The sequence below is a fragment of the Euprymna scolopes genome, chromosome 25, assembly GCF_053919585.1.
Source record: "Euprymna scolopes isolate OS-2025 chromosome 25, ASM5391958v1, whole genome shotgun sequence".
Lineage (NCBI taxonomy): Eukaryota > Metazoa > Mollusca > Cephalopoda > Sepiida > Sepiolidae > Euprymna > Euprymna scolopes.
Window position 1 is genome coordinate 73,000,479 of NC_136506.1, and position 23,325 is coordinate 73,023,803.

Here is a 23,325-nt window from a genome sequence, read left to right on the forward strand (position 1 = left end):
TTTTTTAAATTGGGGGTTATGTGGATATGATTGTGTTACCACTAGGACAACTTTCAAGGTTTATAAGTCTCATTTAAGATTAGATATCTCAGAATTTCAAGAGTTGGATTGGAAAGAAAAAAAAATACAGCAGAATGTTACTGAATCTTACAGTATTTCGTTTCTCAAAAAGGGATCCATTTAAAGCCCCGTTTGCAAAATTTTAACGACAATATAACAAGGAAAAAGAAAATTCTAATAAGCCACTTCAAATTTTTGATCAAACAAATTGAAACATTTTGAATCCCAAATTTGACTTCTATTACTTCCCTATAAAATCCAAGACTCGTCGTACACAGGCCATTTATTATATAAAAGGGGGAAAAAAAACAAAAAAAACCAATTATTTGCCATCAACCAAAAACCATCCAAAGAAAATCATGCTCAATATGCATGCTCAATAGAAAAACTTTGAAATTGTAAAAAAAAAAAAAAAGTGCTTACTCACAATTACCCCTATATTAAAAACAGAAAAATCTGTATGATGTATGTACCAGTGACAAAACAAAAATATTCCAAAAAATCACAAATTGATCAAGTAGTTTCATTTTTATTAAGAAAATTATTTTAAAGCGATTAATAGAAGTTTGAATTATTGCTTAGTTATCTGCTGTTTCTGGACTTTTCAAGATGGGCAAGACAGCACAACCGCTTACTAAAATTTTGATTTTAGTTATAAAAACTAAATTAATTTAAATGATTTTTGGAATATATTTTTGTTTGTCACGGGTGTATATATCAGATTTTCATTTTTTTTTTTTTTTTTTGCAATATAGGGCAAATTCTGGACAAGAATATAAAAAAGATAAACCCGATAAAGCAATTATGATACAAGATACTAATCTTATTAATGTTTTTTTTTTTTTAAGCTTAAACTGTCTAAATTATTAAATCTGATTTCCACAACAAAAAGATTTGGTTGAATTGTAATTAGTTAATTCTAACCAATTTTGTATTTGGCCAAATTATTTAATGCTTTTGGAAATTACAGGATAAGTTTTTTTGTTTTTTTTTAAAACTTATTTAACATCTAAAATATTACTAACATCAAGATAAAAATAACCCAGCGTTTCTGAATTGATGGGGATCCCTTATTCAGGCTTGAAAAATTATACAAAGAATCTTGAAAATAATATGGAAGTTATAGAAGTCACCCAATGATATGCCAAAACTGACCAAATATTTTTTTTTTTGGTCCCCTTTTTTTTTCCTTAATTTTTTTTTTTTTTAAAATAAAAAAAAATCTAAATGTAGCAAAGAAATGGTTAACATACCTAATTGCACATTTCTCCCATTCCTACAGAAATAAGAGAGCACTTACCAGTGGATCATGGCGCTGGCTCTTAAAGACAGGAAAAAACAATAGATTAGAGGTTGAAATATTCAAATTAACAGATTGCAACAGCCAAGAAACACAAGTCCCTAAGCTAAACAGCTACAAAATGGAGGCATTAAGCAGAATTTAAAAGAGCTGAAGTTTACTTTGATGTTTATCATAATTATAGATATAGGTAATACAAGCCATGCTGGAATCTTTAAACCCAACAAATTCCGTACCAAATTATTATAAAACAAGGTCATTTTACCTTTATAGAAATTAGCTCAGGCTAAATTAAGATTACTAGAACAGATTAAAAAAAAAGGTACTATAGACCTTGGTTCATCAATTCCTTCCTGGAGACAAGAACTTATAACAATAGCAATCCACAGTTCGCAAATAATTGGAAGAGCGTTATCGAATTTAAATAATTTTTAAGAGTGAGTGTCCTTCATCACTCAAAGGTTAACATGTAAACATTTTCATATTAAACACTTTAACCGAATATCGTTTTGGTAAAACTACAGCTCAGCACCAAATGCTCCCCCCACCTCATCCTGTTGCTAAATTAGACTATTTTTTTTTTTTGGCAATTACATGTAAACAACTTTAAGTTGACAGTAATAAGAGAAAAATGATTTAAATTTTAGGGGGTAGGATCATTTTTGCATATAAATTGATCATAAAATTATCACAAGGGGGGGGGTAACGATAATCAGCTACTACCAAACCAGATAGAATTTTGAGGACAATGAAAAATACTTTGTTTTGAAAGGGGCCATTTGTTAATCAATAAATTAGAGTTCTGGAGATGGAGAAGGAGAGTATACTCCATAGAGAAATGGATAAGGTGATATCAAAGCTCGCAAATGAATAGACAAACCGAACATGAATGGGGAGTAATTCTAGTGAAACATAAGGAGTTCAGGGATAGCGGTATAGACACTAATATGCAAAACAATTATTTTTACAGAGATGTTTTAATGCATGTTATCAGCAAAAGAAAAAATAAATAAACAAATATAATGAAGCCAAGAAATACAGAACAAAATAAAGTAATTCCTTAAATACACTAAGGGGCTCCTTCAGTCTTTGACAGACTATGGATACCCACGAAGGGGTGCATGTGCATGAAATTTTTGTGGCAGGAGGTGCGCAATCTCCAACCACCCCTCTTGAGTCAACATTGTTAAATACCAGTGGTAAGTGAAGTGTATATACAGGATAACTGGAAACAAATGCCGAGATAAGCGGAGAGCACATACAGCACCTAGAATTCCCAAATGGTCGCCCATCTGGTACTAACCAGGCTCAACGTTGCTTAACTTCGGTGATCTGCCGAGAACCGTTGTGTCAACGTGATTATGCCGTATTAAATACACTACCTGACCTAGAAATAGGTGATTATTTTACCCCAAATTTATAAGCAAACTATTCTAAAGCTTAAAATGTTTTTGTTTTTTTTCACTGCTAACTTTTTCAAGCTGTTTATATCTAATCACCTTAAAACTCATTTAGAGGCAGAGTTTAGATTAGTATAGGATACAGGGATTTGATAACACATATTTTAGTTAAAATAATTCTCAGTGTCATATTTAAACAAAAAATTATTTTAAACGAGAGTTCCTAGCAAAAGTGCAGTACAGTTAAGAGCAGAGACATTGTAAATTAGCAAAATATACAATAAATAACTTGCAAAACAATAGAAAGTTTCAAATGCTAAAAAAAGTTTTATTTCAAAATTTGTTTTGTTACATTCACTTATTGATATTGTTAATCAACGCTTTTTTTTCAGGCTTAAAAAGATAATTAACAAAGAAATAAAAAAAAATTAAAAAAAAAAAAAACACGAGGGGAGGGGCTTATGATACCACCAGGGGTGATTTCTAGTCGGATTAGAGCAAGCTTTTTTTCTTTAATCTTTTAATCCTGAAGTTAGCAACCACAAAAAAAAAAAAAAAAAGAAGAAAAAAGAAAAGACAACCACCATTTTTGATTGACAAAATCAGTAGGAAAAAGAAAACAATTTTTGAAATAATAAAATTTACAATTTCAAGTTTTAAACTATACAAGTCGATAGAAGACTTACTTTTACTATTGCTTGATCAAGTAGTTTGTTGTACATTTTGCTTAGATTTCTCAGCTGTTAACTAACTGCACTCTTGCGAATTTCCTTTGAGATTTCAACAAATAAATCTTATTGACACCAACATTTCACAAGAAATAAAAAAAAAAAAAAAAAGCACAATATTTGTTAGGCCTACCATCATGAAAAGGTTAAAATAAATGTTATTCAAGAATAGAAAAATGGTAGATTGTTATAACGATTCGTTTAGACAGATTTGGTATGACAATTCTAAGATTTGTTTCTTTTAAACAGAAGTTGAAACAGTTTTGCTTAGTCATTCAAATATCATACAAATTCTTAACATCTATTTATACATTAAACCAGAATACCCGTCCCAGAACAGGTAAAAAGACCCCCTCCCAAAATGTTTTACACCACTTATATTCCTTATGAAGATTAAAGGATACTTGTACAGTTTAATCAAGACATTAAAAAAAATGAAAATATCGAAAAGGTTATATTGTACATATCCGTTATAGAATGAAGTTCTTAAAAAAAAAAATTCACTTAATTTAATCAAGTTTTTTTTTTTACAGGGGGGGAAAAAAAAACAATTTATGATACCAAGCAAAAAGGTAGTAATGTTTCGATTTTTAGGAAGAAAAGCTAGTATTTAAAGATGGAAGAGGGAGTGTCTGTATTTTAAACTGAGCTATCTCCCCGTGGCATGTTCAAATGTAAAAAGAAAAAAAAAAAAAAATTCTTGATCAAATTAAGTGAAATTTTTTTTTTTTTTTGAGATCTTCAATCCAAAACTGATATGTACAATATAACTTTTTCGATATTTTCATTTTTTAATGTCTTGCTTAAACTATACAAGTACCAAATAAAAATACTAAACTTTACACCTAGAATCCTTACTCTATTTTTGATTAATTACAAAAAAAAAAAAAAAAAGTCTAAGGGGGTCTTAAATCAAAATTCGGGTAAATTTGTTTAATTGGTCTAATGACTAGAGATTAAAGTGAATGCAAATCTGAAATATTTTAATTTTTCAAACCGGGGAAATTATGCCAATATTATGTCCGTTGAAAATTCTGTATAATATTTCAAAGAAACTGAAATGGATAATGGATTAATTGATGACTAACAAAATCAGAAACATCTGAAATTTCACAAAAGCCATTTCATCCCATTTGTAGAAAAGTATTGCCCATATTATGACCCTTTATGCCTAGCATGTGTTTTGCAAAATTCATAAGGATCTGTTAATTAGTTTAGGATTGAATCCTGGATATACAAACATATAAACATTTGTAGCTTTATATACAAAGGAACATTCCAAAAGTAATGTCTTTTTATTTTTGAATTCCACTCAAATGGATCAGAGGGGACTGCAAGTTGCATTGTAATAATGAGACTGAACTTATGCATTCATGACCTGAAACTGATCTCTGTTGCAGATATTGGCAGTGTGAGACTAAGAAAGTAGCCTCTGTTATGGATGTGTGTAAGAAGCAGAGATGCATCTCTTTCATGCAGAAAAAAAAAAAAAAATTTAATTGATCAACATTCACCAGCGGCACCTGTCAAGCATTTACGAAACTGATACAGTTGATGTTAGCACAGATAGATTCATCGATTTCAGACTGGTGGCAAATGTGAGCAACAAAGTTGGCTCTGGACTTTCATGACTGAGGCATCAAAAGAAGTTGTTAAAAGTGCATTGAGAATAGTGGTGACTATGTAGAAAAATTAATGCTAGAGCACAAAAGGTTGCTCTTCTGTCTTCATAGTCCTTCAACTACTTAGTTTATGAATTTAAAGATAGGAGGCCTTAGTTTTGGAACAACCCCTGAAAATAGAGATGAGAGTTAATCAAGGTTTTCCATTCCTGACTTTTTTCCTATCTACTTTAATATAAAATTTCAATATATTCCTTGGTATTAGGATATGAATTGAATTTCTTATAAATTTTCCTAGTGTGTGTGGGAGACGTGGTTTATCTCAGCCTACAGGCAACCCACCCAGGCAAGTAAGGTACCGAAATGAAGATTATGACCCAGCGGATGTTTTAGTGATATTTATATCCATGTTTGGTGTATGGAAATGCAAAAAAAAAAAAATAAAATAAAAAATAAAACAAAATAACAATTTACTAAACAATGTTTTATTTACTGGATATTTTTCCGGTACAAGAACTCAAGTTTGCCCAGCTGGGCAAACTTGAGTTCTTGTAAAGAAAAATTTTCTAATAAAAACAATTAGATTAAAATTAAAACAATTATTCTAATTAAAACGATTAGAAGAGAATCTGTAATTAACTGAACAAGTCAGCTGTTCCTCACTTCCCCATCTTGACTCCTCTATATGGATTCAATCAATATTTTTTAATGAATTGGTGAGCATTTAGAGAAAGAGTGACTTTCTTTTAAACATTGCCATCTAATTTATGCACTTCAAAAACGTATGTAAGTAAATAGCAGAAAAATAAATCTATTTCCGTACAGGGTGATTGAAAATTAACTCCTTATTTTAAAATATATACAATCTATTTTTGAAATATGATTTATGCAATTAATGAATATAAGAATATATAATGCATGAAGTTTTATTTAAAATTCAATACAGGCAACCTTCACTTGCCACCAGCTTTTCAAGTCAACCAGGAATCGTATCAACTGATTTCACAAGAAACTTCATGTGTTCCCCCTTTAAGCTCTAAATTTCTTGGTTTAGTCAAGTAGATTTGCTCTTTCAGCCAATCCCAGAGAAAAAAATTTGCAGGGCGTTAGGACTTCTGGTTGGTCATTTGTGTGAATCGCGACAACCCATTCCTCTTCCAGGGAATTGAGCATTCAGTCTTCACAAACAACAATCGTAAAGTGTGGAGGTACCTCACTTTGTTGAGATGAAATTTGGCCAATTAAAACAATATTGAAGGTTTGATTTTTATGCATAAATAAAAAAGTAAAAGTCCGTGCATTATACTTTCTTCTCAGTCATTATTTTAAAAATAAATCGTATTTTAATATCAGTAGTTACTTGTTGATCATCCTGCATAATCTATATATCTATAAAAGTGAGAATGTGTGACCACACTTCTCAACCTATATATACTCAACAAATCTTTGATTAATATACTTGAAATTTGGTATGTAGGGTATCCAGACATACGGAAAACTTTAATCCGTTTTCAACCGGAAAAAGGCTGCTAAGAGATCAAAATTGAAACCTTGGTACTTCGAGGCCATTGAATTCTTATCTGTTTGTGAACAGTTTCATGACTGCAAATGCATGAATCATTCACATGACAACTTCCTTATGTTAAAATAAATAGGTTTGAAAACACTTCTTAAAGATCCTGGCAAGCTGACCTAATGGTTATTGTACTCGACTCCCTGCGTTAGGTTTTGATCTCTGCTAGAGTATTTTTTTTATTTATTCATTTTTTTTATTTATTCATTTTTTTTATTTACAAGAAATGAAATGTTTAGAAAAAAAAATACTCACATATTTCTCAGTTTTGGGTTTTTTTTTTTAGTTCATTTTTTAAAAAGGAATGTAACATTATGTTTGGTACTTGTATAGTTTAGTCAAGACATTAAAAAATGAAAATACCGAAAAAAGTTTAAATTTTATGTATCCGTTATGGAACAAAGTTCTCTGAAAAAAAATTTCACTTAATTTCATCAAGTATTTTTTTTTTTTTTTTTTTTTTTTACAGCGAAAAAACAATTTGTTATGATACCGAGCAAAATGTTCGATTTAGCTAGTATTAAAGATGGGAAGGGGTGTCAGCGCTTTAACTGGAGTTTTCTCCCTTTGTTATTTCTAAAATTCAAACAAAATTTTTTTATAAATCCAAAATGGCCGCCTTCAACGCGTTCTCATAAAAACACGTTTTTCCGCTGTAAAAAAAAAAAAAAAAAAAAAAAAAAAAGACTACTTGATGAAATTAAGTGAAATTTTTTTTCCGGAGAACTTCATTCTATAACGGATACATACAATTTAAACTTTTTTTTCGATATTTTCATTTTTTTAATGTCTTGACTAAACTGTACAAGTACCTTATGTTTTAAACTGGACAATACCGAGTAAATCTGCTAATTATAATCAGAAAGTATTTTTAATTATGCAAGAAGAATTCATAAGCAGGTCATGAATTTGTTAATGAAATGAAAGAGTGATAGAGATCCAATGAATTACGGGTATATCTGCTAAATATACGTTTGAATGTATGTACGGTATTCTGCTAATGAATAAGTTTAGGACAAAAAATTCTGATGATATTCTTGTATTTTGTAGAATTCTGTCTGAATTCTAAAAAAATTTGTTGAAACTTGATAAAGATCAAAGCAAAGATTTGTTCATAAAATTAGAATTTCAGCTACAGAAACTAATTTGGGACAAAAACAAACTGACAAAATTCTACAAAAATCCTCCAACCGTTGTCAACTATCGAGTCAAGCTCCTTTAAAATTAAGCAGCAAATTAGAAAACAAAGATATAAAGGCATGAGAGGAAAAAATAATGTCAAATAGGAGTTTTTCTGGAAAAGTACGCCTTCAGTGTTAGATTCAGAGTTCATACCTGATCTGAAAGTTCACTGAATTCCAAAATTATAGTTTTTAAAAGACCAGGAAATAAGAAAGCTTACAGTTGTGGAAGCGAAAAAATAAAAAAAATAAGTACATATGAACTTTATGAAGTCTGTCAAATTTAAACTTTGTACTGTCAACATTGTGGTGAAATGGAAAATATCCAAGAATATGACCTCATTCTATGAGAATGCATTGACCCCAATCAAATGAAAAAAAATAAAAAATAAAAAATAAAAACAAACAAAATTGGAAGATATAAGATGTATAGACCTAAGACCAAATACAAACAAAATTTATTGAGAAAGAACAATCTCAACTATAATAAACTAAATTAGATTCCCAAAACGAAACCATGAAATTAAAAATACTTAAACTATCAAACCCGAGAATCATTCAGTGGCACACCAATATTCACATAATATTTCCTGCAGTTTTGTTTTTCGCAATAAAAAAAAAAAAATCAGAATTTTAATGAGCGCATAGCTTTGAAGTTGAAAATTAAGTATTATCTGTATTATTTTAGTTATCAAATCACTTTTAACTAAATTAAACTGTTTTAAATCTAAATTAGTTGAAGTAACATATTTTTTTAATCTATAAAATTATTGGGGGTTAATAGTTTCTAAAACTTTCAATCTTTTACTATACAAGATTTGCTAAGAACTTTAAAGTCAGTTTCTATCAGACAATTTTCAAATTGTAAGGGTCATAAATTCATTTCAAATTTGTAAGGGTCATAAATTCATTTCTGTTTTCAACTATTAACAAAAAGATTAAAATGAACGACGTGAAAACAAAATCAATTATGGCAGATTTAATTTTGTCATTTCTTTAAGATTTAGTTTTATTTTGTGACAATACATCTTTTTTTTTTATTTCAAGATATTTCAATTTCAAGAATCAATTTAAATAAATTTATAATTCAGTGTGTAAGGAGTTACATTGATATGAGAAACACAGCCACGCAAAAAGTGGTCACACAACTTTATTAATATAGAGGTTAGTGACAACAGAAAACAGAAGTTTTTAATCAGAGAAAAAAAAAAAAAAACTAAAATTAACCAGAATTCATACTGTAAGCTATCCAGATTGTTATTATGGAAGATATTTTGAATAAGAAAAAGATATGACTTTTGTAGGGGAAGGTAGAGGGGTAGGATAGGAATATCATATTTTTCTTTTTTAAAGAGTTCAACTTCTTTTATCTTGTATTTTCTTTTTTTTTTTTAGAATCCTTTGAAATGAGGTTTTATAATTTGTGTATTCATTTTTTTTTTTTTTTTTTTTTTTACATGCCATTCTTCTTCATAGTTATTGTTATACCACATTTTGGATAACTCATCTGACCTTCTTCGTGTGGTTAACCATGATGGGATAGGAATGCCGAGTCTTGTAACTACCCAGTATTTACAGAAGACCACAGGATTAGTTGGCCAAAACGTGGTGAAACAACTATAAAGGAGGATAACAGTCTGCACAAAAAAAAAAAAAAAAAAATGAATAAAGTTCACCTTCATATTTAATTTTCCTTCAGTAAATTTATCGCTCAATATTGATTCAAGAAAAAAAAAAAAAAAAATTGGAATTTTTGTGCAATATGATTTAAGACAGAACATGTTCAATGAAACCATCTTTTAAAAACAGAAATTGCAAAAATACCGTAAATATAAAACTGCAAAATATAAAGAGCAAATATTAGCCCTCCTGTATGTGTGTGTGTATATATATATATATGTGTGTGTCCCCTTCCAATGTATATAATAATTTATCAACTTTCATTCTTCAAAGATGAGACTTCTATATATCCTTGTTTCACTGATTTTATGTTGCTGCGATTTAATTTGAGATCAAAACTTTTTCAACCTAGCTACTCGTAAGATGTCGTGATAAAAAATTGTTTACTTTTCGGATTCTTCTTTCTTCAGCTCGTCGTTTTTTCAACCTTTGACGGTCACGTTCAAAGTCTTCCACCATTTCGATACATGGAAGAAGATTTTCCCGGGGCTCCCACGTATCATTTGAAGAGGGATAACCCACCCAGCGGACTTTGTAGCGCTCCTTGCCCTGGAAAAAAAAAAAAAAGTTTGGTCAAAGTTGGAATTTCAAAACAAGTCCAAAATCAAATAAGTGTTGTAAATAGATGAGGCTTTAGAACTTTTACAATTTGAAAATTAAATCTAAATAAATTTTTTTTTGTCTTGGGACGGACGATTAATCAGAATCTGGAATAATAAAAGCGGAAGTTTTGGGGATATCAGAATTGTTCAGAGAAATTGGTACTCATGCAGAGAGTGATCCATGCTGAAATAATATTATTTAAAAAGCCATTCTTAACATGGGGAGCAGAGAGCATTTTGTAACTATTCTGTACTTTAACCTTACAATCGAATAAAAAAACTTTAATTAAACATGGAAATACGATTTAAAAAAATAGCGCGGATCACTCTCTGCATTAGCACCAAAAAATTTCTTATTTTCTTATGCCAAAAACAATTCAATGTCTTTATTTGATTTTGTTCAAAGTAAAATATTCCACTGATGGTAGTAATGTTAAAATAAATATTCATTGATTTTAAACAAGTAATAAAACTAAAATCTATTGATCACAGGGGACTTTTACACTTGGGAAAATATCTGCATATTTAACATGTTTTTACAGTAATCAGAAATAAATATAGTTAAATATTTAGAGATTTATAAAGAATCGGAAATGGGAAAAATATTGGAATTGTCCCATCACTAATATATATATTTGTTAATCTATATAATCATAAAACTCTGAACCTTGCTTACTTGCAGCTTGTCTTTGCAATTGAACGATTCCATCTTTTAAAATAGGGAGAAGTGAATTACACATAATATACAGTAGAACTCCAGGATATGGCATAAAAAATTAGTAACAAAATACAGTAGAGTATATAATAAGCATGTATATAATCAAATAACATAAATACCATAAGATGGTACAAATACCATAACCAGGGGTCGCAAAAACATTGTAACTTCAAAAAACCGTATCCTAGGGCCACCATGTCCCAGGGTTCTACTGTATATATATATATTTTTAGCATATATATCAAATTCATATTCTCCACTGTTTGAACCTATACACACTAGTATGTTTAAGATTTAGTGCGACCATCACACATGCATGCAAATACTATTCTTTAGTCTTTCATTACCTCTATATCGACCCTTAATTACCCAGTCATTCCAATAACTGAACACCGACTCAAATCTGCAACCCTATTAGGTGTCATTTACATACAGCCAAATCTTATTTTTCACAACATTTGATATTAACTTCCTGTCATGAGGAAGACCTGATATTTTCATTGCGAACTTTGCTTTCCTATAAGCTGTATTGCTTGAAAAGGTCTAGTTACTGGTAACTGACCGAAACATGTTCATAACTGTGTAGAAATATATTACTGCTTATATGAAAACAAATAGAGTATACCCTGCTCTACTTAGGTATTGAGCACTTACATTTACCTCGTTAAGCTTCATTGGTTACTTAACCTCTGGAAAACAATAACCTCAAATTTTATAATATATATATATATATATATATATATATATATATCTCTAGTTGTAACAAATATTAAGCTCAATGAAAGTGAATTTCCAACTTCAGAGCATCTATACCAATAGTTTCATTCCTAATGGCAAAAGATGGAATTAATTCGCACTCAAATTTTTAAAATTATTTTTTATATTAGGGAGATGCCTGAATTTTCTTTATAATTTTTAAATGAATTTTTTTAGTGATATTTTACTATTCAATGAAACATGTGTAAGGCAGAATATGAAAATTTGAGTTAAAAAAAAAAAAAAAAAAAAAAAATTAATTGATTCCACCTTTTGGAATGATAGATTCTATATATATATAACACTCTAAAATTAAAAAATCTCACAATGTCATATTTCAAGTCCAAAGATTTCCATAGTGATTACATTAACTAATACGGAAAAATTAATGTTCAAAGTTCAAAAAGTTGCAATAAATTTTGTTTAAACAACGTCTGAAAGTGAATGATCAGTGGTTGTAATGTTGGTTTGGTTTTGCTTTATGGATGACATATCAACCCTTTTCGTGTTAATGCTGAACCCAGTAATTTTTGGAAAGGTTTTTATGCTTCAAATATTTATTCATAGCGTATGGTTTGACTTTGCAGAGGAAAGGGTTTTTTTTTTTTTTTTTTAAGAAAATAGAGTTTTGTAAAGAAATGAAAAATAAAACAAAAAACATCAAACTTATTTATTGCGGACTATCATCCTCATCTTTATTGGTTGTTGTTTCACAACGTTTCAGCCAACTATTCCTGCGGCCTTCGTCAGAAGAATAGTTGGCCAAAACGTCGTGAAACAACATCTAAAAAAGATGAGGATAATAGTCCGCAATAAATAAATAATACTCATCTCAATAATAAATTCCAATTAAATAATACAATACCATCAAAGTTTAATACATTTTAAGTTAGGAAGACAATATCTTCAGACAGCCTGATTTGGTAGCACCAAGTGTAATGTTGGAAATTCCCAAAAGAGAAAATTTTCCTGCTTACTTTGTAAAAAGGGAGTTGGAATCAAGGGAGTTGTGATATTTGTAACCATTGGGTATACAAAAAGTGCAGTGGAATTACTGGCAAATTCAAAGATCAGCATTTTGTATGCAAAGTGTGTAAAACAATTGAGATGGTGTAAGAAAAAAATATTTGGATAGTGTTGCTATGAAAGTTATTCAGAACGAAGCCATTGGAGCATAGAGTAGAACTAGTGCTCCTGTAATTACAAGAGTTAGGAGTAGATGAAGTTCAGGGAACTTCTACCATTGTCTATCAGACATGTATATGCAATATGATGTATGAAAGTGAAACATGGTGAGGGTTGAAGACGTATGTTGCATGGAGAGAAATGATGCAAGAATGATGTGTAATGCAAGACTTAAAAAATAGAACCTCAGGAGATTAAATTTATTCAGAGAGAAGTGTGCAGAACACAAAGGTTTTTGGGTAGCAAGGTCAGTTCGCAAGGGAAGGCCAAGAAAAACATGAGATGAGATAATAAAGATGGACTTGAGAGAAAGGATGACTAAAAACCTGGCCAGAGATTAATTTGGAAGTCAATTTCTCAAAGTCGTCCACCACATGTCAGCATGTGAAACAGACATTAAACCAAATGATGATGGTCAATAGTAGATTTTTAGAATGTAAATTTATATTATTTATCTCCTTTCCACAGCAAGAAGATGTGACACAAGAGTTGGAAAGACTGATTTGTAAAAAAAAAAAAAAAAAAAAAAAAAAAAAAAAAGAAAAAAAAGTGCCCTAGAGGAAGAGCACTGTGGGTTGCACAAAATGCTTGGGTAGCTTTGTTAGCATTCCCTGGTAGAGGTGTCTCAGGCAATTAGAAATTAATTAACCCCTTCTCAAAGGGAGGAGGTAAAGCTAGAGGAATTTTTTAAATGAAAAGTGTGAAAATAGTGGTTTTTCTTTTTGTTCAGAAAAATCGATTAAATTCTTTGGAGAAACAATTTCACTAAAGTCAAAACTGATGAGCAAAACAGTATTAAACATGCCCAAATCATTTTTATTTTGGCCCGCATAGCTCTAAAAACAGCGATAGCTCTGTACTTATACTTTATACCCTCCTGTTCACTGAATACCCAGTAAATAATTGGATCACCCCCACCCCTAAAATTAGTGTTGGATACAGAAAGACATCAATTCGGTGTCAAGACCCCAGAAAAATACACAATCGACTTGCATGCATTGTAGACAAACAGATTATAAACTTAGTTGTTTTGCTTATTACCATATCAACTTTTAATACATGGAAAGATTTATTTTAAGAAAAAAAAAAAAAAAAAAAAAAAAAAAAAGAAAGCTGGAGGGGGTATTAAATTTTTTTGTGAATTTTTTTTTCAAAATGTTTTAAAAAGAAACAAATGAATCATTGTACTTATTTTTCAAAAGCAAAGATTCTATTTTTTGGATTGTGTATGCTTTAAGCGTCCTAAATTTTTGGTGTGCACAGATCAACCAAAAAACACTGGTGTAAACACAAAGTCATCTCTTTAAGTTTGACTATTTTTGGGGTGGGGGAGTGGGTGTCCTTGAAACCTAATTCATCTTTATATTATGCTTTTTTTATGTTAACGTATACCAAAAATGCTAGATGCAAATGATGACTGCTCAGATTTTTTTTTTAGTCACAAATTTTTTTTTTTTTTTTAAATTTAAGTATTGAAAAGATTTTTAAGTAAATTAAAAAAAGTGTAACATACCACAATGAAAATATATGAAGAGTAATAATTAATTTTTTCTTTTCTTTTTACAAAGATGTGAGCATGGATTTCGGTTAGAAACATCAAAAGGAGAGGGTGGGATTAATTAATCTAGATCAGATGTGATTTCTGGCTAAATTTCTTGGGTGGGTCGAGTCAGCCTGTACAGCATCCCCAATCATGATTGGCCATGCAGGGTTCTATGTTGCGAGTAAAACTACTAGAAATAATAAAATGCTTATCTTTTGGCAATTGTAGTTCTTTCACCAACAATCTTGCAAAGCTCACTACCACGTGATAAAGTATCTTTTCAACTTTTGTTTTAATAAAAACGAAAAAAAAGTTGAATTATTTACTTAGGGATGTTGGCAACCTTCACATAGTTCCTTCTTGTATATACTCAATGTCTTTCTAGAAAGAATTCCAACTAGAAAGATCAGAGAAACGAATGCCAACAATAATTATCTAATTTCATCTATAATATAAATCTCATCTGTCTGTTTAAATGTATGCTTGCCTAAAACTTAGGACAGAGGTAACAGATTTTCACGAGATTGGTATCATTTTGAAGCTCGACATCTCGGACAACAAATATTGAAAAATTGGCTAAAAACATTAATTCCTTCACCCTCAACTTGGCACTTTTCTATAAGGAGTGGTCGATTTTTTTGCAAGTTATTTATTTTTGCAAGTTATCGTATTGAATTTACTCAATTTTAACGTTTCAAACTTCCGGTCACGTTATGGAGTAGGAGTAAGACATCAGGTTTTCTTCCACTTTTCCACCTTCGCGTCATAGCCAGTTTTCCTGCCTATTACCACTTTTTTTTGCTCAACACTACACACTTCCTAACACCGGGCAACGCCGGGTACCCAGGCTAGTACAAAATAAAGGAACGATGCTCACCAAACATCAGGATGAATGTAAGGATAGAATTTCATAAGATCATTTCCGCACTGCCATGGCCGATCAACATCTGATGCAGAAAAGATATGCAAATTGATGAAGAGGAGCTAATAAGTTTTATATTCACTTATTTTTCATGAAAGTATGACAACGTCATCAGCCTCCCACAACCAAAACCTCTTTTAGACGGTAATTATAACCTGAAGAGAATAAACTAAAAATTAATTTATTTTGGAAGAAAAAGGAAATTTCTATATAATATATAAAGTTATCTTGTTAGATTTTTCAAATTCATTCATAAATAGCATTCAGGCTGACCACTCAAACTTCTGACAAGTCCGTTATTGTAATACAATGTTAAGTCCAGTCTAATTTACAAATTGTTTCAGCTAGAGGAAAATCCTCAAAGAGGAAAAATCCAACTAGCATCCTCAGAATTCATAGATGGACTAAGTTATAAAATATATATATATAAGGAATAGTTTTATAACTTAGTCCATCTATGAATTCTGACGATGCTAGTTGGATTTTTCCTCTTTGAGGATTTTCCTCTAGCTGCAACAATTTGTGAACTCATTCTGGACTCACAGTAATAAATTTCCTATATACTGCTCTGACTACACATTGAGCACTCTAGTCCGGTTTTTTCACCACTGGTAAATAAATATATATAGCAAAAATGGTAATTAATAAAAACCTGAAGAAAGTGCTCAATACTATTGTAGAGCAAATATGCGTTTTACTTTTTTTTTTTTATTACTGTTTTTTCTGTTTAGTTACATTATGTTTCAGTTACCAGACTGTGTTTGGCGATCCAAATGGTTGGATCGCCAAACACGGTCCAGTAACAAACAATGTAACGAAACAGAAAAAAACGGTAATAAAAAAATAAAATATATATATATATATATATGTGTGTGTGTGTGTACAACTCTCCTACAGCCCACACCAGTGGCCCAATCATGACCAAATTTGGCATGATGATGGTCCCCCACCTAGAGCTGGTGCACACCACTTCTCAAGGTTACGGTCAAAGGTTAAGGTCGACAATTGAAAAGGCAAGAATCATCAGCGAACATAAGCATCATTCAGAGTTTAAAAAACCTTTAAATCTGATGGTTGGTATGGATATGTTAACTGTAGTTGGATAAGCAGATGTACACACCTACATTGCTGTATGGTCAAGTACCCACAAAGCGGGTACCCGAACATACAGCAAAGTCCCATGCAAAGCTCGGGTATCTTTGCTAGTATGAAATACTTTGATAATTATCATTTGCCTGGTGTAGTAGGCATGCATATTAGATACAAAACTACAAATCCATGGGATGGGGGATCATTTGCTCCTGCACAATCATCATTCAATTGGACAGAAGAGTGTCTGAAATGTTAAATTATAACATTTGTAATATACATTTTTTGTTAATTTTTTTTAAACGTGAAGAAATTCATTTTTAGCTAAAAATCGTGTTTAAGCAATTTTATAATCGTACATATATCAGTGTTCATCCCTTTTCTAAAAATGGGATCGTATGATCACAGATGCTGTTGAAATCAAAATCAAAAACTTGTCTATTATGTAAAACTCAAAACTGGAAATATCTAAGAAAATCCTACAAAGGAATTTGGAGACATCCTATAACAAGATATACTCTGACGTTTCATTAGTATGCAGTGCAAATCGAGACATTATTTTCACTAGAGAGTTGCCACTTATTCATTCAAGAATAAGAGTTACTTTTAATGGAATTTGCTTCAGACAAGGCATAAAGCCATTTGATGTCAGTGAGCTAAAAACTATCTCTGCAAGGTCAAAAACCAAACAAAGGATAAATTCAACAGAAATTTTCCTCTTGTCTCCCAGCAGGTTGTCAGTGTCATTAACCACTGTCACCACTATTGATCAAAATCGAGGATCCATCTTCGACAATCAGTCAAGTCATTTTGAGTAGGTGATCTTGAATCTGTCACGTTAAGGTATAGTTTTGAGCAGTTTTAGGTCAGCTCTCCCAGGCTTTACCATGTTTTATAGGCGTTAATTTATTGCTAAATACTACTGGGGAATGTCAATGGAGCTGTTTAGACATTTTTGAGGATTAGAGTGTACACTTCCTGTGCACTGGCTTTTTAATCCTTACTTTTGGTGTTGCATATCATGACAAACTATTGATCGAGATAAGTGTATAAAAAAAAAAAAAAAAAAAAATTCAAGTATCACATTACATATTCTTTATGTTTATGATAAGTCTCGTTTTTCACCCAGAGATTTTTTTCCAATTCACTCAATTTCCAGAAATTGACATATACACTACAAAAATTTTTTTTTTTAAAAATACTTAAGTGTTCACACTAATATTTATCTATAATATAAATCTCATCTGTCTGTTTAAATGTATTAGGTTTGCTTAAAACTTTTGACAGAGGCAACGGATTTTCACGAGATTGGTATCATTTTGAAGCTCAACGTCTTGAATGACAAATATCGAAAATTTGCCCAAAACAATTCCTTCACCCTCAACTGGGCACTTTTTTTTTTTTTTTTTGCAAATCATTGTATTGGTTGGATTGACTGCTTTATTTTAACGTTCCGAACTTCCGGTCACGTCAGAGTAGCAGTAAGAAGTCAGATTTTCTTTCACTTTTCTGCCTTCGCGTCACGGGTTCAAGCCTGCCTGCCTACAACCACTTTTTTTTTTTTTTTTTTTTTTTAACTCAACACACACCTCCAAACACTGGGCACCCAGGCTAATATAAAATAAAGTCTCAATCATGAAGTTTAAGAAAAAAAAAAAAGGAAAAACTCAAGAGAAAGAATCTATCAATCTATCTGTACTCCTTTTTCCGCCGATATTTTTTAAAGTCATCCTCACCTTTCAATTGTCTAGCCTAAATTTAAAAGAAAAAAAAAAAAAAAAAAAAAAAAAAAAAAAATGTCACTTCCGGTTTGGCGGTGGTCGTAACAGCATAGACGTCAAGTTTTTTTCCCCATTCTTTTCCTCCTTTGCGGTATGGGTTCGAGCCTGCCTTCCTACTACCATTTTTTTTTTTTTGCTCAACATACACCTCCAAACACCCAGGCAATACCGGGCTGAAATGCGAATCAGTATAGAAATGAAATAAAAAAAATAAAATAAAATAAAAATGTCTCATGGAAATAGGGTGAAGGATTTATTTCTGAATTTAAAGATAGAGTTGGAGAGAGATTTGGACTTGCCATGTTACTTCCTGTAAACACTTCCAATGGTTTTGTTGGACGGTTTAATTACTAGCAGGTCACCTGGTCATAAAATACACTTAATGAAATTTTAAATTATGCAAATGACATTTTAATTTATGCAATTTCATATTTATTATAAAAAAAAATAATTTTCTTTGTACCCAATATATAATAACTATTTCAAAAGTAAAAATAGCCGGTGTGCTATCAGCTAGGATCAAAACCAAAATGTAACTCTCCAGTCTTAGTTGTTACCATTTAAGTTAGGGTTAGATGAATTTTCGCATCTGGACAGGTGTTTCACATGTAAATCGCCTAATTTGTTCCAAGACAGCTGAACAACAAGTGCATCATTGTCAGCAAAATTTTCATTTTGATTCATAACTTTATAGTAATGAAATAAAAACATAAAATCTGTATTTTTTTTTGCTGAAGTGCAAAGGGGAGGGGGGCACAAGTGTTGAGAATCTAGTATAGGACATATTTGGAGCATGTGAACTGTTTTGCACATCAAGCACTCAATTTTTAGTGAAAAAAAAAATGTGCTTAGTGAAATTATTGTCATTTATTTGCTTCCTCAAAAAAGCAAAATGCTACACAAGGTCGTTTTTAATGGGGGGGGGCAGCTCCTTAAAAAAAAAAGGGGGGAGGGAGAGGGGCACTCTGGAAGTAGGCAAAAATAAAAACTGCTTTATAGTATAGAAAGGTTTCCCCTACATTGACTAAGAACAAATTAACTAAAGTTTAACATAACAGATACTACACAATGATCTTAGCCCAAAGTGAGATTATTTATAGAGAACACCTAATTTAAAAAGGACAAATTGAGGAAGATCGGTAGTTGAATTTTTCGCAGCTAAGAGAGAACATTGGAACTGAGAATTGTTGTTGAAGAGGAATTCTGTTTATTACAGGATTACATGATGTACTGGTTTCATTTGACATTTTTCAATGCAAGACTGGGAAGCAGTCTTGCATTGCAATGGGAAGCAGTTTTTTTTTTGTTTTTTTTTAATTTAATTTAAGTAGAAACTCCAGCCCCCCCCCCATCTTGAAAGAGACGAGCTATACAACTAAATTATGCTTTTACACTTGTGTTAGAGATTAAGAGAACCAAAACTTATAGTGGGCACCAGTGTGATGCAATTAATTACTCGCTATGATCCCTCCTTCATTGCTGCCAATTTACCTACAACTCTAGTGAACTTTCAAGTTACAAATGGATGTACGTGTTAATACAACATAAAAAATATAACCCCCCCCCAGACATGGCATGAAGCCACTTGATACGAGCTAACAAAAGATGATTAACACACACACACAAAAAAAAATGTCTATTGACGTTGTGTTAGAAAGAAAAAAGGCTTAAGCAGGAGGAAAACAGTCAGCGCAAAAGAGTTACACAAGCCTTGGAAAGAAACTATTGAGATAGGAAGTTATATTACAACAAAATATCAGAACGGCAGATTGGTGCTACTACACCAACGAGTCAAACTGGAACAAAGGAAGCAAGGAATAAATTTGGTAATTTTGAAGAACACATGATATAATAGTATTTATAGAAGAGACTAACATGTCTGTGAAAGGGTACAGAAAAAGAAAGGATGGTGCCAACCAAAAAAACTAGTTTAAATACTGACATCCAATCATCTCAATCAGAAATGTTTAGTCTATCTTTATAAAATTAATAAAAAAAAAAAAAAAATGTAATCTTTGTTTCATTTTTATGGACAGACAGGCATCACTTTGATGCCTAGTCACAGCAGTAGTGTTTGTTTTTTTTTACTTCACAATTCAAAAGATTAGTGTACGTTAATTAAGGAGGGGGCGGGAAGTAATTTGTTTAGAGAACCGCGAGTCGTAATTTTTCAGCAATTACACCAAATAATTTACTGGTTTATTTTTAGAACTAAGAAAAAATAAGTAAATCTTTGTATAGGATTTAATTTACCAATTTGTGAAATAAAGACTTTTTTTTAGAAATTATTTTCAGTTATTTTAAGATTTAAGATGTTTTTAATTTTTAAATCTTTTCTTAGACAAGCAAAAAAAGAAAAAAAAAAAAGTACTTGAATTTTTAATCAAATATACATACTTGGGAAACAGAAATAGGTCACAAATCCATTAAACTAGCAAGGAGACCCAATGTTGTCTAGGATTGAATGATCATAAGTTTCAAACGGCCATATTTTTTTTTTATTTTCATTGAAATCGGTGAAATCAACCATTTTTCAATCAAATCGATTGATTACCTACTCTAGTTGGGGACCCATTGCAGTGCACCAGAAAGAAGCTTCACATGCCGCCTGCAGTGACTTAGTTCACATTACATTGTAATCCAAATGGCACTGTATAGAATCTGTTAATTTTATAAAATTATCTGTAAATAATGGCTTCACTTAAATGCAAAGATCAAGTATCATGGTTCAAGTGTGGTCTAAATAGAAAGATTCATTTTGAACCCTAATCCCCTCTTATCAAAGAACCAACTGTTGAGTCTATGAAATCTTTTGTTTTTACATAATCACTTGAAATAAAGTTAACATACAAAAGTCAAGTTGATACTTGACTTTTGTATGTTTAACTTTATTTCAAGCGTCGTGTGAAATTTCAACCTTTGTATAAAATTTAAAAAAAAAAAAAATTGGCCCAACCATTTCCAAGTCCATAGGGAACAGAGGAATGAACGAACTCACACCCACTTCCTTTTAAATAATAGTAGATTAAAGATAATAAAACTAACCATAAAACTGAATATTGGAATAGTTCACCATAAACAATAGGTAATATTACCACAAATAGTAATACTATTCAACCCGAGGAAAGTTCCAAAAACTTTTCCTAATTCTAATCCAGAGTCATCCCGATTATAACAAAAGGTAAGGTATTAATCTATTTTTTATTTCGGACTATTATTCTCATCTTTATTAGTTGTTTTTGATCTTTTTATTGGTTTTGTTTATTAACAACGTTTTGGCCAACTATTCCTCTGGCCTTCGGGGCCCATGGCGCAGTTGATAGAGACGTTGAATCTCTACAGTTCCAGATGAACATTGTCTAAAGATAGCGGTTTCAATCCCACCCAAAGCGTGCCAGAGGTTAATTGGCCAAAATGTGGTGAGACGACAACAACTACGGATGGCAGTGATGGCTGAGAATGCAGTTAGGAGATTCGAAGTTCCTATGCGTCGCGGTTACCACCTGACGAAGGCCAGAGGAATAGTTGGCTGAAACGTTGTGAATAAACAAAACCAATAAAAAGATCAAAAACAACTAATAAAGATGAGAATAATAGTCCGAAATAAAAAATAAATTAATACATAATGCTCATCTCAAAAATGAATTCCAATTAAGGAATAATATATATATAAAGGGTAAGGTCTATAATAGCTGCATAGAAAACAGGTATGGCAGCAAGTGTTGAGCCTTCACTTGTTTAACTCAAGAGAAATAACAAGGCAATAATTAGGTGGATATGCAATATAAAGTTAGACCAAATCGAAAACATCATGTCAGACACTACGTCTGAATTTGGTCATCCTAAAATTTGATGGTCTAATTTTTGCTTATTCAGGCATGTTGAAAAAAAAAAAAAAAAAAAAAAAAAAAAAATTAGATTTGAACATATCAGCCGAAAAGTAGTCACATGGAATTCTACCAATCCTTTGTTTTTGCAAGATCATTCACTCTGGTGATGTTGAAACAGTTTCCTCTCAGCCAAATTCTCCTGCAAGCTCACTGTTGCTTAACTTGGGGGATTTAATAAGAACTGGTATGTCAACGTAATTATGTCATATATTGAGGAATAACAGGTGGATATGCAGCATGAAGGCAGAAAAGATCCAAAACATTACGTTGGACATTTTATTTGAAAAAGTGCCCATTCCAAAACTTGATGGCCTAATAAAGGCAAACTATTAGCTTTGAACATCTTAAAAGGAACAGACGATAAACCTGGATAGTGAATGAACTCATAGCTGGAAAGTAAAAGTGAAATGAAGAGAGTAAAAGAGAGATACAGCAAACAAAGACTAATCAAGATTTTTTTTTTTTTTTTTTTTCAAATTTTAACTGGTCTTGCAAACTCATTTCTTGATTCAAATGACCCAAATTCAATGGGTGCCTCAATGGGTCACATGTTTTCCAGTGACCTCATAAACAATGATACTATTGTCATACCAGCCTTGTAATCATTCTGACAATCTAGAGGTTAACCTAAACCTCCTTTATCATAATGAAGCATTGTTTTTCTTGACATAAGGAGATGCATACTCCGAGACATTACTTTCTCTTTAGTGAGTGGGAAGTTGGTTTAATCATTGTCTGAGTTGTCCCTACTGAGAAATGCAAACATATCTATTATTTTATTTATTTATTTATTTTTTTTTTTTTACACCCAATGGGGAAGTTGACCCCCCCCCCTTCACCAACCGGTCTTGTGCCACATCTTGCTGTAACTAAATTCAAACCTATTAGATAATAGTCATATAGTTGAACAGAGTCATTTTAGTTGGAACTCCCAGTAGAGCCGCTTTCCTTCTCATTAAATTCCAGTCCATTTAATCTAAAATGGACTGGAATTTAATGAGAAAATATTTTGGAGTTAAAAAAAAAAAAAAAAAAAAAAAAAAAAAAAAGAAAAGAAAAGTACTTTGGAGTGAAAAGATCTTTAGAGATTCTTTTCTGTATAAATCAAATTGTGTGTGTGTAAATATTTAACTGATAAACTCTTAATTTTAGTGTTATGCGACCTATAGTTTAACAGAAAATAGTCATCATACGACAAAAATAGATTATAAGGAATAGATTTTTTAGGCCAGAGGAATAGTTGGCAGAAAGGTTGTGAAACAACTAAAAAAGATGAGGATAATAAATCCACAATA

The 23,325-nt window shown here is 31.2% G+C and overlaps 1 protein-coding gene and 1 pseudogene across 3 annotated transcripts in view; both read right to left on the minus strand.

Annotated features, from left to right (window-relative positions):
* LOC145247432 (uncharacterized) overlaps positions 1 to 23,325 on the minus strand; it is a 209,505-nt gene that overhangs the window by 148,002 nt on the left and 38,178 nt on the right. The window contains exons 2-3 of one of the 3 annotated variants that reach the window (XM_080109193.1): positions 9,932 to 10,093; positions 1,361 to 1,381 (exon numbers count right to left, since the gene is read on the minus strand). In XM_080109193.1, coding sequence (XP_079965319.1) covers positions 1,361 to 1,381; positions 9,932 to 10,093 — 183 coding nt within the window. Of the gene's footprint in view, positions 1 to 1,313; positions 1,382 to 9,931; positions 10,094 to 23,325 lie in introns of all 3 variants that reach the window. The other 2 variants (XM_080109195.1, XM_080109194.1) reach the window with 2 other exon arrangements.
* LOC145247760 (5S ribosomal RNA) lies at positions 2,616 to 2,732 on the minus strand (annotated as a pseudogene).